This window comes from Struthio camelus, chromosome 16 (genome assembly GCF_040807025.1).
Source record: "Struthio camelus isolate bStrCam1 chromosome 16, bStrCam1.hap1, whole genome shotgun sequence".
NCBI classification, from domain to species: domain Eukaryota; kingdom Metazoa; phylum Chordata; class Aves; order Struthioniformes; family Struthionidae; genus Struthio; species Struthio camelus.
In genome coordinates, this window is record NC_090957.1 from 12,503,438 (window position 1) to 12,522,497 (window position 19,060).

The 19,060-nt window shown below is 42.9% G+C and overlaps 1 protein-coding gene across 11 annotated transcripts in view; it reads right to left on the minus strand.

The window, feature by feature from the left end:
• GTF2I (general transcription factor IIi) overlaps positions 1–18,926 on the minus strand; it is a 79,316-nt gene extending 60,390 nt beyond the window's left edge. For 4 of the 11 annotated variants that reach the window (XM_068910358.1, XM_068910357.1, XM_068910354.1 and 1 more), the window contains exons 1-3: positions 18,563–18,846; positions 10,307–10,412; positions 8,740–8,878 (exon numbers count right to left, since the gene is read on the minus strand). In XM_068910358.1, coding sequence (XP_068766459.1) covers positions 8,740–8,878; positions 10,307–10,405 — 238 coding nt within the window. In that variant the 5' untranslated portion in view covers positions 10,406–10,412; positions 18,563–18,846. Of the gene's footprint in view, positions 1–8,739; positions 8,879–10,306; positions 10,413–18,562 lie in introns of all 11 variants that reach the window. The other 7 variants (XM_068910350.1, XM_068910348.1, XM_068910353.1 and 4 more) reach the window with 5 other exon arrangements.
• Between the last annotated feature and the right edge of the window lie 134 nt (positions 18,927–19,060).

A 19,060-nucleotide genomic window follows, 5' to 3' on the forward strand; every position in this document is an offset into this window, starting at 1 on the left:
CAGAAAACAGCCAACTTGTCAATGCTTAATTGGGCTTGCAGGTCAAAAAAGGGGGGGGGACGGGGGGGGGGGGGGGAGACTGGCCTTCAAAGGCTGGGAAACCCACACCTTCTTTACAGCAAAGGAAGCATCCTTGAGGAAGGAGGGCAGTTAAAAAATTTCACAAGATCATTTTCTATAACTTGTGTCTACCCTATGTAACAGAAATCTTAAAAAAATGCCTTTCTTTTTATTTTGAACACTTGGGAAAAGAGGGAAACTTAGTTTTAAGAGAGGGGAAACTGCCCACAGAGTAAAATTTGAGAAATAGATTTATTCAACCCTAACACTATGATAAGAGGGCTGCAAAGGAGACTGTCAAAAAACCCACATGGCTAGCCAGGACTGACCATCACCTACTTCAGGTAAAGCCATTTTAACCAACTTAGAAAGCAGGGGGGGGGGGGGGGGGGGAAACAGCTCAAAAGTTAAATGGTTCAACTTGAAACATAATGTAAATGATGTCAAATGGAAACAAGAACGGCAAAAAAAAAAAAGGCAAACCTAGCTCAATAACAAAGACAATGAATATTTGTTTTGGATATTATTAATAATTATAAAAAAATTAGTTAAGTGCTAGGAATGTTATCTTATGTCTTATCTAGACTACATCTTTAAATAAACATAAGCTGTAAATTTTGAAAAAAAATGACCTAGTCATTAGGGTAGATGATGTACTAATAGCTACATTCTGCAAACACAAAAAAAATAATTGAAACATAAATCTTAAATAAAAAAAACCTTTATTAAAAAAATGGAGAAGGTATCTTGCAAACTTGAGCGATGAGGACACTCTATACATCTTTGTATGGAGTGTCCTAGGAATACAGGAACTCCCACAACTAAATAACAGTGCTAGGATTTTAATCCTCTAGAGGCCTGGACACAAAAACAAAAGAATACCTTACACAGGCAGCTGCCGAAGAGCAGGAAAGGGGATACACAAGAGAGCCTGCAATTATCATGTACACAACTTTCCAAAGCAAAAAGGATTATTAAGTGTGCACTAATCAACTCCAGGCAGTCAACCAGGTTAGCGTAACACATCACTAAACAGGCATGATGCAACCCAGCTGCTATAACATAAAATGCACAAGGGAACACTTACACGATCCCTTCCACTGAGGGATGCGAGGTCTTAACTCCTAAGGGACAAGCATGGTAGGAACAAACGCATTATGTTAACCAGCACAGTAAGCCTGGAAAAGGGTGAGTCGCTGCAGCTAGGTGGCCAGGAGCAGCTCGACTTGCATAAGTGTGAATTATTCCAAGTCATCTGCTGCAAAAAAGGAAGTGAAACTAAGGAACATAACTGAGCCAGAGCTGAATAAGCTCCCATTAAAACTGACTGGGAAGAGCTTGTTCCAGCAGATACTCAAAACAAAATAAGCATTCAGCGGAGGTTGTTTTAAAGAGGCCACTCCTAAATAGCTGAAAGCAAATCTGGCATGAAGAAAGAGCCTGAGAGTTAGAGGTGTAAAACAGCTCTGGTCTGGCAACAGTAAAGCATCTTGATAGTTTCTGTTTTAAAAAGCCACCATCCCAACATCTTTTCTTTTCGGGACATGTGGTTAAAGTGTCCCCATTTTAAACTGCACTGGAACACCGAAGCTAAAACAAGAGGCATAGTAGATACAGCCCCCAATCTTCATTTAAGACAGGTACCGTTAGTGATGGCATGCATGCCAACCCCACTACTGTTTTGTCAGGATTGATTTTCAGCCCGACTCTTACTGTTTTTCTTTTACAGACCATGAATGTCTAGTGATTTAATGAATGCTTTCTCTTCCAAGATATTCTGTAGCTTCAGGAGCAGCAAAGCCACAGGAGTCTCAGCTGACCACAAAATAGTTCAGAGGCCAACCAAGTGACTGTGGGAAACCTGTTTCCCCACTGATGCATCAAAGAGAACCAGCATTTTAACTAGCTACATTAGTATCAAGGGATTAGCCTCCGAGTGGCATAAAGGAAGGAGGAGAGGAAAAAAAAAAAAAAAAAAAAAGAGTTGACTAGTTACAGAATGGTATTTTCACCATTTGCTCTGGCATATAATCAAAGACAGAAGTGATGATGAAGAATGTCCTTTAGCTCTTATAACAAGGACAAACAAATATAGATCAATAGCAATTAGACCCACTAACAACTATTAAAATATTGAAAAGAGTTTTTCATACAGGTCAGTGGATCCGTTCTGCACTTGATTTCAAGTCAGACACATCCCCCTTTATAGGTGAAAGGCTAAACAACCTATTTATTATTGTTTCTGAATTAATACAGACAAGAGAAGCAAGCAATATAGAACAGAGGTAATCACAATAGTTAGGAAGAAGCAAATCAGCTGTCCTAATGCTTTATTTACATCATTGCTACAGCATGCAAATAAAGTACCATAAAAGGACTCTGTACAGGCTAGCAGTATAGTACACACAATAAGTTGCAGGCTGCAGTGTTAGGGACTGTCTCAGCAGACTTAATCAAAGACATTTTTAAGCCCAAGTCTAAAATCAACCCGGTGCCACTGAGTTAATGAAAATATTCACAACACTAGCTCAATTCCCACCTATTCTCTTCCAAATACACAAGGTACGTGCACAATATACTGCAGGCCTGCAGTATCAGTCTGTTCAGCTTTGCAGAGGGCCAAAGTGCACAGACCATACACAGCTAGGATCAAAAATATACATTCATCCATTAGAGAAGAAAAAATAAGCAGCAAACCATGCCTATCAGAGCATCAGCATCTTAAAATTGTATATTCATAAATGATATCTTATGAGGATATAAAGTCTACTGAGTTCTAATTTTAAAAGAAGTCATCTGCACCAACACCATGCTTGTTGCATACCACCAGTTGCAGGGGGGTCAGCAGGGGAACACCACAGTTCAAGACAAAATACAGATTTATGAGCTATTTATTTAGATGCCTACAAATAAGCGTCATGGAGACTTTCAGAAGCATCGCTCTATATTTTTAGGCGCCTACACAGCCTTGTAAACCTGGCCATGTTGGTTACCATTGCCTTTTTTTTAAAATTGCCAATACTGAAGGTATTTGCAACTGTGGTCATGCAGTGGAGAATATTAACACCTTTTAAACCTCACCAGCAAGAGGAGCATTGACTGGATTTCACACAATACATAGTTTAAAAAGGAAAACAAAAAAAACTCACCAACAACAATAAAACACAACACCACTTATTAACCAGGCTATTTGGAGTACATGTGCCTTTTGTCACTAATAGAGGGCATACAAGAGATTGTGACAAGCAAACAAACAACAGAAGGACACTACAAATAGACAATGGGAGTTTGGGGGTGTACTATCCACGTGAACTTTTCCATTGGGGATGACTCCAGCTAATGCCACAAATTCCTCCAGAAGAAAGTCATCATGCAGGCAGCAGCCACAGAGCTTGTACTTGCTGCTGCTGAGATCTCCTGAAGGAAGCAATGCCATCGCTTCTGATGAAAGCACATTCGGGTGTTAAAAAAATGCCTTGCAGCTGTCCAGGATCCAGACATCATATATGTGATACCACCAAGCCGGCCCAAGCCCTGGTGGAGTGATAACGATTCCCCTGTGCCTGTGGATATTATCGCTAGAGACACAGGACTACCTCTTAGAATATCTCAACAGCTTTGTCCTGTGCAGCTGTATTTTAAACATTAACTGGCTGGCCTTACATTAAAAATTATGTCACTCAAAGAACAGTAAGAGTAAGATTTCATGAGGAAAAACTCCCAGAAACAGGGAGAGCAAATAAGAGTGGAAAACAGAAATAAAGTAATGATACATTCCGTTTCTGATGTCCAGTACTGACAGCACCCTGTCTAGCAAAATCCTAGTACTGAAGAAACAAAGAAAGCAGAGACAAAAGAAATGAGTTATACCCCTCTGGCATAGCTGGGAAGATGCTGCCTGGAAGACAAAAGCAGAAAAGGAGGTCAAGGTAGCAACAGATTTGCATCTATACAGGCACCCTGTAGGCTATGGGTCTGAACAACTACAGATGAAGCTGACAGACTCTGCAGCATAGGTGATGGACCTACATAAAGATGCGTGTACTGGCTTTTGAGTAGTCAGTAAGATTAAAGGATTGCTCTACAGCCCTTTTTGCATTAGAAACCTTTATTAAAGCTAAAAAGTTCATTCTCCTCAGAGAGGAGATCCTGCACAGTGAACAGCAGCTTCTGTGAAAAACAAAGCCTTAAGTCCAGATTGTCATTGCATGGCCATAGCTACAGGAATCGAGCAGGAAGCCAGCATCACCGGAGCAAGACCTTGGGCATCATGTGACCTTCTGTCAGAGAGATACTTAATTCTCTCGGGAACCTAGGGGCAAGCTACCATATAGAGTAGAAATGTCAACTTCAGAAATTATAATAGACTCCCCGATGCCCAACAGTCAGCAACCAAATGAAGACTTGCTAAGTTTTGTTTTTGTTTGCTTTTTACACCAGTAAGACCCTGTCTTTCAGGATCTTTTTGTCCTCCAAACCGCTGAAGCTTTTCATTAGCTACAAAATCAGAGAGATAAGGAAACACAGCGTCAGAATAAGAGAGGAGAGAAGAAAATAAAAGCAATCTACTCTAATCCCCAGAGAACCTGATACTTTATATTTGCTCAGAGACCAGCAGGAGTCAAGGAGACAGAAGCCTAGCCACAGATCTTCTAGCAGGTCCACAATAGCCTAATTGATCGAAAGAGTCATTTTACTTGCCTGCAGAACATGGTAGAGGATATCCAAAAGGGAACAGTAATCCAGAGACCAAAGATATTGGGGAGCCAAAGCTGAGTAATCTTTTCCATAAGGTCTTTGGAGCATCTTGTGTCATTCGTTCGTCATGAGCGGAAGGAACAGCTATGCCCATTAAAAACATTCGGCTTCTGATCATTCTTGAAGCTACAAGGAATCCTTGCAACCTGTGCCTGGATGGACATGGAGGTACAGATGAGAAAAGTGAAAGACTCTGGGCCAAAGTCTCTAGCTGGACTTGAAGCAGAACTCCGGCCCATACCAGATGCATTGGTAAAAATCAGCATAGAACCCTGAGGCCACCAGAAGGAAACCCAAGGCTCCTTAAATAAAGGACTTATCATCCAGGATGAACAGTCTACAGATGCAAGATGGCCCCACCTCAGGCAAGTGAGCCCAGAGACCTGACACCAAAGAAGAAAGAAACAGTATTGAGAAAGCTGCAGAACCAGCAGGACTATGCTTCAATGCAGCCTACATACCAATGGTGCAACAGCTGGTACCAGTGGAAGCGCTAGCAGGGGCAACCATGACTCTTGGAGAACAATCCGGTCCTTAGCAGATGCGAGGGAACACAGTGCTGGGCAATCTCTTTCAAAGTCCAATGCAGATGACCAAAGATGCGTCTCCATGGCAGAAAGCTCTTCTGAAAGTCCACTTCGGACAGGCAAATATGACCAGGGATGAGCTGAGGCCTCTTTTTAAATCACTTCCAGCTCCATTTGGAGGACAGCCAGTTCCACAGAGCCAGGATCAAATCTTGACCAAACCTCAACAGAAAGTGCCAGGATGATGAAGATGAAGACATGAAGGGAATAGTGTTCTCGAGGCATCCCAGGCCTAAGTCTCCTGTTCAGGACAGCTCATAACACACAGCTCCTCAGCAATCCAGAGAGCAAGAAGGCACTTCATCTTGCTGCAGGCTGTCCAAGAGGAACTGAGGACCAGCTAAAACAAAGAAGTACTGGTGGGGCAAGAGGTGTACGACCTTGACAGCTTACAGTGCAGAAGTATCTACACTTGTCCATGTTCTGCATATGAACAGGCACTCAAAGAATATATTCTTTTCATGTACAATAGAAGCTTATACAGGCTTAGTATAGCTGACACTGCAAGTACATACAAGTACTTGTACATGCATACAAGTACATAATAATTTTATACTATGAGGCATGACTGAAACGTACCATTTCACTGTAACAAAGTGTTCACAGCCATCTTAATTAGGCACAATTCAAAATTAGGTCAGACAATATATTCTAAGTCATTAATGCCTGTTATCTGGTTTTTCAACATTCAGTACATAGCACACATTCATGTTAAAAAAACACGTGTGTGCGTGCATGTAGGTAGATTAAAAAAACACACATGATCTCTTAAGGTAACAAGGTATACGAGATGTGCGAGTCTCTCCCCTCCCCATGCAACTAGGCATTAAAGAATCCACGTGGGAGAAAGCCGTTATGAATGAAAGCCACAGGAAACCAGGCTTCAGTTTCGCTGCTCACTGAACTACTGTTATTTTTAATCAGACCTACACTGCTAGAAAAGGCACATGCTACTTCCTTCATAAACTTGCTTCACACTATATATCCCATCAATTTAGTCCACTAAATAATAATCATTACTAAAAATAAACAGCATGTCTGAAACCTTAGCCCCTCCAAACTCGGAAAACTCTTCATATTTGCATGAAATACAAGAAGGGCTATGAAAAAAGTAGAAATAGAGATTGAAAAGGCTTTTCACAAAACGGAGAAAGTCAGACACTACTAGAGGAATGCTTAGTAACTACACTCCAGTTTATATACTTAAAAAGAAAACAGAGATCCTCACAAGTGCTCTATGCATAGATAATTCTCAATGTTGTCAGCAACACACATGTTTCAAAGACTGAGATCGCAGCTGAACTTTTAAAAATTTAATTTTAACAGCAATGGTTAGAATCTCTTGGAGGCCTTTATTAAATCATAAAGGCACAAAAAAGGGCACAACGCCAGCTCATTAAAAACAGAATGGTGACCTTCCTGATTTTTCTGAAAAACCTAACAAAACAGCAACTGACATCAGTTCTAAATGTTAGATCAGACAATGTTAAATTATAAACTTCACAACCAGCTCAGAACTGCCAAAAGTGGTGATGGAATCAACGTTCCCAGAAATACATGACACTATTATTCCTAAAAATAGGATGTTCCAAAAATCAACTTTTCTGCAATATCAACACCAAAGGGAAACATCTTTGTTAGCAGCAGGGGAAAACTGGAACTCCAGCATCACAACTCCCCAGGAACTATCGGGGATATGCACTTAACAGAACATGAATGCATTGAATCTGAAGTTAGTCAGCTTTATGCACACAGATCTATACTGTAACAGTGTTCTGGGGAAAATATAACAAAACTATTGCTTCCAAAATGGGTATTTAGTCCGGTCTTCCTGACAGTATAAAAACACTTTCCAAGTATGAATATCTTGTAACTGGAGTAACACAACAGATCTGGATTATCAAAACTAACATAAGATTTAAATATATGCATGTAGCTATAGAAACCACAGCTGATACAGTCAAACATAAGCATGGATAGGATGCCAGGGCATACCATGGTACAGAACCAGAACCAAGACTGCTCTCTTCTTTAATTACAGATCTAGCCAGGGAGATCAAACACAAGTTACCAGATCTTACAGATTCCCGGTCTATAGAAGATGCCCCCAATTTCACCACATAAGCGTACAGAGCCTCGGTATATTAGGGCCTAGGAAGTGCCACTACACTGCCAATAAAACAGTATCTCTAGGCTTTCAGGGAAGCCCTTTAGGAAACAAAGTCAGGTGAAAAACTGAAATCCCCATAATTCAGAAAGTCAGCATCCAAGCAGGTATGACACTGGCAAAATCCAGATCCCCATCATGAATAGGTGAACCCTTCAGACAAACTCTTCAGGAGAATTTTAGCTAGCAGGAAAAACATTTTTAGGAACAAATATTTCTACTATAGATTAAATACAGTCGCCTTTCAAACAGTGTTCAACTAGTCAAGACAACAACATTTCACAGCTATTGCTTTTACTCCCCTCACAGATTGAGTCCTCCCTCATACCCTGCTCTTGACCTATATCTTCTCCCTTTCCTTAGGCAGGTAAGAATACATTTCTTTAATGAAGAAGCAGTGTCCCTCAACACCATTTTCCTAAACGAGGACATCTACAAAGAATCACTGCCCTAAAGAATCACTAAATCTGTGAAAACTCACTCTTAAGAGATTGTCTTGTAGTCAGTACGCAATGTTTTATATGCACAAAGACTTCACCATTTTACTGCAGCAGCACATTAAAAAAAGTTGTTGAAACAGTACAAACATATTACAGATGAAATTGTATGTATCCGTGCCATAATGGCTTATGTCTGTCTACTAAACTAGAGTGACAGAAGAAGAAAAACTCCGATGTAAAAGAACAGTAACGGCAATAATATGTCCAAAACATGCATCTGCTTTAAGGAAACAAAGGGATCTGAAAAATAAAGATCACCTGAGCTGCGAGAAGTCATCCACTACCTATCCACTGCCTTGCCTAACCTTAAGAAGAGGGAAGAAAGGTTAGGGAGAGGGGAGGAGAGGATGCAAAGGCAAATTAACATGCACTAGCAAACAAAGAAAATCTTGTTAAGGTGGGCAGTCTAACACTTACTGCTATACTAGTTTGTCACGTTCCTAAAGAGAAAAAACCGAAAACGTTGACAGCCAAAGTTGAAATAACACTCTAAATAAGACCACCACTTATCACAATTTTTATGTTCTTGAATAGCTGGTTTTGCCACAGCTAACGTACTTATAGTATGTAGCCACAACACACTGAACTGCGCTCCCGAGAGATATTAGTATTATGCAATATACACGAGGTAGCTTGTGAAATACAAAAACACAATGTTGAAACTTACAGTATTTAACAAAATCCTTCTGAAAATCTTTCCTAGAATTGACAAAGGCTCTTCCTCTCTCAGTTCCAACTACAAACACATCTGTTTCATATACAGCAATACAGGCAACTTCTGCCTTGGACTTGGCAAGTTCTTTACACTATAAAAAGAAAAAAAAAAAGCTTTTATTACCATAGTTCAGAGTATAATTAATGGAAACGTATGTAGAATCAAGTAAAACAGTTTTATTTACTTCTGCAGCCACCATCCACCCCTCAGAAAGGGCTACAAGTAACATAACACCATCCATTAAGCGCAGGATAATTTATACCTCTGGAGTGCTTTCCATCAAGAATCTTACAGCATTTCAGAAGCATTAATGAAATTAAGGCCTTGTCTAGACCCAGTGATTGTCCTGTTTTCAATTAAAGTGATTTATTAAGTCAATCCATTGGAAATTATCACTTCCTCTTTGCACAGCCAGATCGAGTGCTTTATACCAATTTTGGCTTTCAACAGAGCGTATATGAGTTTTGTTCATTCACAGCACACTGTTAACACAAGTTGTGTTCTGTTCAGAAAGGTGTGGTTGCAAGCAGGAAAGCTGCCTGCAGTCTGCCTTACCCTGCCTGCTGTCCTCTGGCTCAGGTGAAGTCTCTAGAGGAAGGGAAAGATCGCACCTTCCCTAAAAACAACAAGGTGTGTTCTGCTGGGAGAAACTTCCAGCAGGCTAGTAAGGCAGGAAGCCGGCAGCGCAAGGGGACACAGGAAGATCCTGAGAAAGACAGTGAGATCATCAAGAAGTGGCCACAGAAAGTCCACTTCTCCTGGGAACTCAGATGATCAGAGTTTGCTGCAACCTAGAAAGGCACCAACAGTTGCTGCTCTGAGAGAAAAGCCTGACACACAAAGGCTGTAGGAACAGAATGTACCCTTTGCAAAGGAGAGCTTGAAGCTAATTCTCTTATTTTATAACCACCCCATTCAAAATTTCACTGCTAAAAAGAAAAGCTTGTTCTTGTTTATCATTTAATACAACAGTTTCAGAGAACAAAGGCTTTGACAATATCTCAACTTTAAGGAAACAGCGCAGGCATTTCCCCCTCAAAGTTCTGACCAACTTGAGGTCCCACCGCACAGTGGGACTAAATTTCCACAGAACAGGAGATATGCCAACTTAAATATAAGCATTTTCTGAACAAGTTTTGTGGAAACTTTATAGCATCTGAGAACAAGGTATAAGCCTCCAGACCGATTACCCCTTCTATTTTACAGATGACAAAAAGTGCAAGATCACACCACAATATATTCTTTCCTTTTAACTATCCTCCGATCAATCAATAAGTATGCCCAGTTTGTTTATTTGACAAAAGAATTGGCCTTCTTGTTTCTCATTTGGACGTTAAGATCACTCTTAACATAGATTTCCACAAGCAGAGCGTCAACAACAGGCAATTAAGTAGCACATACTAAGGTACAGGTATAACATTACACTTTTCCCCCTCCCCAGCAGGAGGCAAGACACTGGTGTAATCTTGCATGTGCGAAGGCAGGGGTGTGACACAGTTGCTTAACTGGCTCTACTAACCATTGACTCAAGTGCCGACATGAGGAACGTAACCACCATTCTGCTTTCAGAGGAGTCCTCATCGTGGATGGACATCGCTGGTGCAGTAGCTTGAGCCATTTTCCCCCTATAAAATGAAACATAAAACCTGTTCAGATATACACAACAGTGTAAGAAAACTAAATCTTCTCTTAAATAGAGAAACAGGGAAAAGAGCCCTATAAAAATCCAGAATACCCCAACATGAGCAAACATATGCAGAGAAAGTAACAGAAGAAGTGTTCACTCTTCTGTTCTTTTATACCTCCTGCTGTTTCGTTCAAAGCCAGAAGTATGTGTTCAAAAGTTACAATGTTGTACCATGATGAGACTACAAACCCTTTGTGCTTAGAAAGATGCATATTAATTGATTAGGTGAATTTACATTGATTCTTCTTTCTAAGTATGCTTGCAACTCCAGCAGTCTAGATAAGCACGGGGTGGGGAGGGTGCCAATGGTATAGTATTACAAGAGGAATAACAAGTCATAACTTTTGTTTAGGTATTAGAACAACCTTCCCTGTAATTTACAGCATACATTTATCACAGTGTGGCAAAAAAAAAATATGGCACCAGAGACTACAGTTTCAGCAACAACCAAAGCGTGACATTTTTATCTGCACATTATTCAGTTGTGGGATTAGTTTCAAAGCTAAGTAGTCCCAATTAAGAGGCTAAAATTAAAAACTGAGTTTCGGAAGTGACACAAAAAAAAAGATTTAAACCTATTTTCTTTATGTCATTCAGGAGACTTTCAGCTTATTTAGACACAAGTAATAATCAGGACCTGTTTATGCTTTTGCTGGCAGAATTATCTACAGAAAAGAATGAATATAATGAGAATGAAGTCTGAACAGCTGCTAAGAACACATTTTTCTTCTGGAGTGTTGCAACTTGTTATGTTTACATGTATTTAATGCAGTATCTTAACATGCCTAGAGGATGAAAGAACTGGTAGAGATTTAGCCGTTACAACTCCATATGCAAGTCTTGAGAAAATCCTCCTCAAAACTCAAGACAGCTCAGATAAATAAGACATTTCACAACAGGTCTCAAACATCTTGCTGCTCCCGTAGAATTTGGGGACACAGCACAGCTCAAGATTTTGAAGGTGTATCCTGTGAAATGTGCAGACAAGTCAGGGCAGCACAAATAACCATTGCATGTGATAATACGTGCATACTTTGGAGAAAAAAAAGGTATTTTGTTGTTTGAAAGGACTTAGAGCACTTCAGATTACATGTTAAGAAAAAAATACTAGCACTCAAAAGGAGTGAAAGAATTCCATTTCAAATGGATTCAGCCTTGCAGCATTTTTTTCTTTAACATTGACCCTGCAAGCTGACAACAGACATCCAGAAGCCTTCCAACTCGTTAGACACAGGTTGGCAAGGTTTAAAGAGCTTTAAAAGTGCCTTATGGGTAAAACGCCAGTGACACAACCAGCAGCCATCTAAATATGTAGGCAATAAAGGTTTAAATAATATCCCCTATTGCACCAAGTAGCAGGGTAGAAACACAAATCCTTCTTCAGGTCTGAAAAAGAAGCTAACCTCCAAGACTGAATATAAAGTGAAGAACAGCTATTGAACAAAGTCGATCATTTCAATGACCTGCAACAAGGTTAGTTGGCAGCTGTGGACAAGTCAGTCAGGGACGGGGAGGTAGAGGATAAAGGGATTATCCACCAGAGGGAGAAGAGCAGGTAATTTATTGCCTGCAGAATATCAGAAGTGAAACAGAAATTATGAGGTGACATTAAAACAAACAAATAAAAAACCCTCATTGAGTCATGTCTTTTGGTGTCTAATAGTGTTCCCAAGCTCATCTTTGAGCTTACCAATCTCCTTTAATGGTTAGGATGTTGACAGTGGCTTTTAAAGTCAAAAAGCTGTACTATTAAAGTAGCACATTAACAATCTTATATAAAAGGTGAAATCGGAGCATAACTAGATATCTCTTCCCACTCTCCCCCTTTCCTCCTGAGCCTCTACTCACTATTTAACACAGTCCTTCTGATCACTTTATACCTCCTGAGCTAGCGATAGCTGCAAAACATGCAACCGCCTCATTTCAAAGAGACCTTGTTCCCATTCCTGGAAGGTTGTTTCTGCTCTGCAGACGCACAGTTAATCAAGTCAGGGAGCTTATCCAGGGAACAGAGGAGGAGAAGGGCTCTGCAAGGCCAGGCCCCAATCTCATTCACTGCACAGCCGCACACACAGCTGGCCTGGCACAACAGAGAATGGCACATCCTAGGCAGCCCTGCTGTTGACCACGAGGCCACAACCTCAGCATCTGGGACTTTCATTTGGATCAGAAGTTGATTTAGGACTATTATAGGATTATTCCTCTAATACAAACGGAAGGGTTCTTTCCGAACTACAAAGTCTAGCGGGCTGTATATTTAGGATACTCGTTCTTGAGCAACCAGATCGCACAGTGACAGATGAATATTGAATCTAGAGACATCCCGTTGCTGTTAAGTGAGTAGAAATAAATATTCTTATGCTGCCACAGTGCAAGTCACATGTGAAAGATTTTTCACATTTCACCAGTTTCTCCCTTTCAAACTGAAGTTTTCTCCATTATCGCTATCTATACAATTGGGACACTTTATTTTTAGAAAGAGAAGGATACAGTTCAGTAGATCTAATGAAGCTGGCTGTGTTTCCAAGATTAGGCCCTTAAAACATGTGTGACAACACAATTGCTCATTGCAACCCCCCCAGTGCAAAGCTCTGAAAAGGTATAATACTTTACCCATTACTGAAGTACTACACAAAAAGAGCAATTTAAATCCATTCTTTGAACAATTATAAGCTGGCTGCCGCCTATGATGCGTCTATTAGTATTAATCACATATTGCCAAAAAAGAACATCCAGATCAGTTAATATTAGTTATAAATATCCATAAATCCTTCGGTATAACTGTGCCAAGTCAGCTTTTGCCCAAATAAAGGCTTGTAACAAGGAATAAACCATTACAAAAAACACTGATAGACTACCAAGGATGTAGCACTTCACCATTCCCGCCTGATAAGGTGGTCATCATGCCATGGAGTTAATAAGTCTGTGTTCTTCCCTTTTACAGGGGGCAAAACAATGACAAAAAACAGTAGCTTTCAGGAAGCTAGATCAAACTAAGATGCATCTCATTCCACATGCTGCTTGCTTGCTTCCACTTTTGGGAGCAAAGAAAAAAATATTTGAGGCAAGCAAAATCTAAACCACAAGACACAGTTACTTTCTATCTTCCTTATGCTCATATAAGAGCTTACACACCAATCTTGATAAACCCACCAGTAACAGATACCCTCTCTAACAGTTGCTCACAGACACACAGGGAAGCAAAAGATAGATATCAGCTTTATGAAGAAAACTTGTTATTTAAGCATACAGAATATATGGATGGAAAAATTAGGAGGAAAAAAAGTGAAGGAATATGCACCTCTTAGAAAAGTTATAATAAGCAATAGCAAAATATTTTTCCCCTTCACCAGATATAATGCAAATGATTATTCCCAAAATGATAAACTCTCTCCCCACTGTCTGCTTATCACAAAGCAGATTTCCCTCTACTAACCCATCACCTAGCATTACAAACACTAAAACAAACCTTGCCACACTCATGGAGAGGATGTAATTCCTGAGAACTCCAAGATATATCCAGATGTGAGTCTGCCTGAGCTCATCCTTACAGGCCACTGAAAGATTTGCAGCTCCTTGGGAGACAAATGAAGCCTCTGCCAGACCACCATGGACCAGTTTTGCTACCAGTGGGGGGGGGGGGGGGGGGGGAAGGAAGGGGAAGTATGCACTTCATTATAAGACTGCAACAAGAAGCAACATAACAAAATATACTATTAAAAATGTAACTGGAAGCCAGACTGGGTCTTGGCTGGTACAGATTTCATTCCTCAACTTCCTTGCTTTCTGGGTCTAAATATACTTTTTGTGTTTTTACTCTGCCCAAATATTGTCCCTCTGAAGGGCTGAAATTGGTTCTTTCCCATAACCGCGCAGATTAATACTCACAAGCTAACTGTTGAGGGCAAATGAATCGTATTAATAGATCTTGGCTCCAAATTTTTTTTTTTTTAATGCCAACTTAGATCAGTGATACTAAGTTTCAGTAACAGTTAAATCAGACATTTTGTAGCTAACCTAGCATGGAAACTTTGTTGGGGTGTGAACCTACTAGCATTGTTTTTACTGGACTCCCCTAGCACATTCACCCCAGCTGCAGGGAGAACAGGGTTAGATGGTTCTCGCCTTCACCCCCCCCCCCCAAAGTTTCTTCATAGCTGCCTAGGCAGCCTAGATAAAGTGATCTCTTCTTGCTTGTCATGACATTTCATGTATCATTTCAAAGTTACACACACAAGCAGCAGTTTTCAGTTCATTCCTAGCACTGCAGAGCTCATGCATAGCACAAATACAGCAAACTTGATGACAAGGGCGCTTTGACTGTGTGACGACATCACCCCCAGACATGCAACTTTTTTGAAAGAAAATATTCTCACTAGCCATAACCCAAGAGAAATAAAAACAAAGGATCTGGGATTTTCTTCACAACAACACTGCCAGTTCTCCAGTATCTGCATTCAGTGCATCTGGATTATGAATCAATTTGAATGAACAACATCCAAGTTGGCTCCGTTGCAAGCCAGCCTGCTCTGAAACATAAATCCCACGGGACCTCACCAAACAAAAGCAGCTACAGATGTTCCAGAGGCAGCTCACAGCCAAAATGAAGAAGCAGAAGCAAGTCTGGCAAGGTTTAACTCTACCTACCACCTACACCAAAAACAAGAGGGAGAATCAGGAACAGGACAGAGAGACAATATGGAGATGCCAGGCAGCACGTAGTCAGCTCAGGTCCATCACGGTTTATCACCTTTGGTTTAGTGTCAACCATCCCAGACATAAGCTGGCTCACTTGGCAGTACCCAGGAGTCTCCGCAACACGCACTTCAAGAACCTGGGTCAATCAGCGGAAATCAGCATCATCTAAAGGCACAGGGCCAGCTCCTAGCCAGTACTGCCTCCAGGCTACTAACCCCTCCCTCCAAATCCCACTCTCAAGGAAAGCAGAGTAGCCCTGAAGAAGGGTTAGCATGCTGGGAAGGCTCTGCACTGCTCCCCTCCACACATACTCCCTGAAGCATCTATGTTAGCTTTTTTTCCAGCCTCCGTTATCAGGAACGGCAGAGTGGCTGATTCAGGAAGAGTCTACAGATCACAGTTAAAGTCAACTTTCTTGCTCCTTTGCTAAAAAACTGAGTTTCTCTCTCTAATCTTAAACTGTGTTGCTTTCTCTACCGCGATACCAGGAATACAGACATAAGGCACCAGTACTCACTAATTTCATCCGTGTAGCAGGTTTCTTGGTAAGCACACTCTTACCGTTCATATATGACACCATTACGAGCTCAGCAACAGTGACCCATTAAACACAGCAGCTGGGACATTTGCTGTCGCCATTTCAATCCAACTCCCACTGCAGGGATTTAACTCGCAGCAGCAAAAAAATCAACAAGACGCAGTACTGCATGTTCCACATTAAGGTGGCTTACCCAAACAAATCAAGCCAGCCGTGTTACTTTCAATACCGCGTCCTGATGAAATTAATGAAACAATTCATAGAATCATGACGGTCACAGAAATATGATCTTCCTGTAAACCAATACACTGCCCTAAATCCCTGCTGTTGTGTTCAGAGATTGAAACTTTCATTTTTTTCTCCTAGGGCAGCCAAGCAGAAGGTTAGTAACCAAAGGCAACAGGGAAGGAACAAGGGCCCCTAACGTCCAAAGATCCTAAAGGAGACACCTGGTGCTCAGCACACCCAGTAACGCAAAAATTGCATAAAACTACACTAGAACAGCAGCATATTGCTTGGAGGAGGGGGGAAGGGGGAGTGATATGGTTCATGATATAGCTCCAAGACTCATTTAAAAAGAAAAAAAATAAGAATTAGTTCCCATTCTGCTAGGTATTCTTATGACACTTACTAACGTGCAATGACTTTCAGCCAGGTTAGATGATTCCTATCTTTGCTACCCTTAAGAAGCATTACAAAAGTAAAATGCAACTCAGACAACAGTTGCTTTAAAAGCACCTCTGATTTCTCTCATTCATAAGCCTGCATAATCATGTTTGCAAAGAGACACTTACACCTGATTTTCACTATTTCTAGATGTTCTGATATGTACAAACTTCAAAATTACAAAATTTTAGATACAATTAAAATTCAATATGTAAGTATATACCTCACTAGGCAATTATGTAAAAGTGGATGCATCACCTAATTTGGAGTAATTAAGAAGACATTAGCCATTAAGATAGAACTTCTTTCCTATATTAGAGCCAGACAGACTCAGAGAACAAATCCACTTATTTTTTAAGTATGCAGAGTGTCCTATGGCAGCTTCCACGTATTCATGAATTATAGTTAAACCATGTAAACAAAATGAAATATTAATCACAGTAGTCCCAACCACCTGGTAATTTCTGCCTTTACCACTGTAATTATATTTACTTAGTCAACATGATGATCGTGTTAATAATTATTAGTTTAGTTCTTTGTGTCCATCAACACTAACATATAATATTTGAGAAACAAATTAGTCTAAACTCTACCACTCTTTATCTCATCATAACAAAATGGTTTCTGGCACCTTTTGCAGCATGAGAAATTTTTGTCCTCACCAGCACAAGACAGTCCTTCAAACTTCTACGTCATATTGTAATGTTCACAGGGAAAAAAAGGCTCCAACAGTTCAAGGGAAAACTGAAAATACCTTTAATTCCTCCAGGGTTCTCACAAAGAGCAAATCAACACTAAGCAGCCAGATGTGTTTTAACACCATGCAAACAAAAAATTCAATCAGTTTTTAGCAAACATGTGAACCACACACCTTTGCACAAAAACTTTTAGTTCAGCTCAGACAGGTGTGACCTATATATTGATCCCCCTCAGACATCAGGTTGAGAGACTTCAGTACCAGTTCTTCACGGCCAGCTATGGAAATCCTTGCTGCGGGCTACTCTGCTGCACACAGAGAGACTTTGCCTCAAACACTTCAGCTGCCAGAAGTGAACTCTCAGGTCTCCTAGCAGAGCTCTCCTGTCCTAATATTTTTTCCCTGGGGAGCTGCTCCCCTTGACAATTTACTTGAATGTAGATTTGCCATCTGTAAGGTGAAACTTAAGCGCTAGACTGAATTCACAGTTAAGCTGCCTTGCATAGAGAAGGCAAAAAGCTAAACAGCTCAAGAGTTTAAGGGGGGTGGGGAGGAACCCTCTAGATACTATCTGCACTTCCTACCTTATATGATGGTACTACTTCTCTCCACATAGCCTAAATAGCGTGTGCTTTCCCAGGGGAGGGGGCTCAACTTTCATCCATGGACTCACATGCACAAATACACTTTTTTTCCTCCCCTAAGCAACGTCATTTGAAAGGCTACAGTCAGAAGCTAGAGGATAAAGAGCTATTACAACAAACAGGTCAGCACACTCCGCGCTTCCAATCCCAGCTGCGACTGGCATTAACAGTGAAAGCATCTGACCCTTCGATACTTTTCAGAGCTTGTCCAAAGGAACAACTCAGACCAGCCCAGCTCCAGGCAAGAGAGGAGAAGCCTGAGCCCCGCTCAGGGAGGCCGGGCTGCTCCCCAGCGAGGCCTGCTGCCCCAGCGACCCCCGCCCCCAGCGCTCCCGGGGGGGGGGGTCCTGCCCCCCCCGCCCCATTCGCATACTCCGCCCCGCCCCATCCCACCCGCACCCAATCGCCGCCGCCGCGCGCCAGGACACCGCACGTGCGCGCCCCCCCTCCAGCCAATGGGAGGCGGCAGCACCGTGGTAGCGCCCCGTCCTCCCAACGGCTGGGGGCGCGGGGGGGGGGTCGGGGCCCGCCGGGGGCGGGGCGAGGCGCGACCCGGGGGAGCCCGAGGGGCTCCGCCCCCGGCAGCAGGACTGAGGGAAGGGGGTGCTGCCACCGCCCCCCCCCCCCCCGCAGCACCTCACCCGAAGTGGCAGGGAAGGGCCGGAGAGACAGCAACACCCGCCCCGGACCGCGAGGGGCGGAGGAGGAGGAGGAGGGAGAGCCCGGGGCAGATGTATGCCCCCACCCCACCCCGCCCCGCCCGGGCCCCTCTCCGCGCTCCCGGGAGCCGCGCCTGGAGGGGACGCGGCACAACAGCCCCCCGCCCCGCCTGCTCTCCCACTCACCCGCTGCCGGGAGCGGACAGCCCGCGTCCTGCTGGCCCGAAGGCGCCGCCGCCGCCGGGCTGAGAGGGAGGCCGAGCGCGGCGGAGCCGCTCGCAGAAGCCGCTTTCCCCTCGCGCCCCGCGGCCTCTCAGCGGCTCATCGGGCGCCGGGCGAGGCGAGGCGCTGGGATGGGCCCGGCCGACGCACGGCGGCCCCCTTTTCCCCCTCGCAGTCTCTCAACCTGAACCCAGCACCGCTCACGGGGGAGGGAAGCGGGGGGGAGGTTTTTTTGTTCGAGGAGCCCCAACTGCGCACGCGCCCTCCCCTCCTCGCGGTGCCTGCCGGGAGCCGTAGTCCGGCAGCGGCGGCCGCGCCGCGCTGCGGCGGGGCGGCGGGGAGGGCGGCGGACTACAGCTCCCGTCGTGCCCTGCGCGGGAAGGGGAGGCGGAGGCGGCCCGAGCCGTGCGCCAGGCAGGGGAGCGCGGCGAGAGCGGCGCAGGTCTCTCGGGCGGGCGCGGG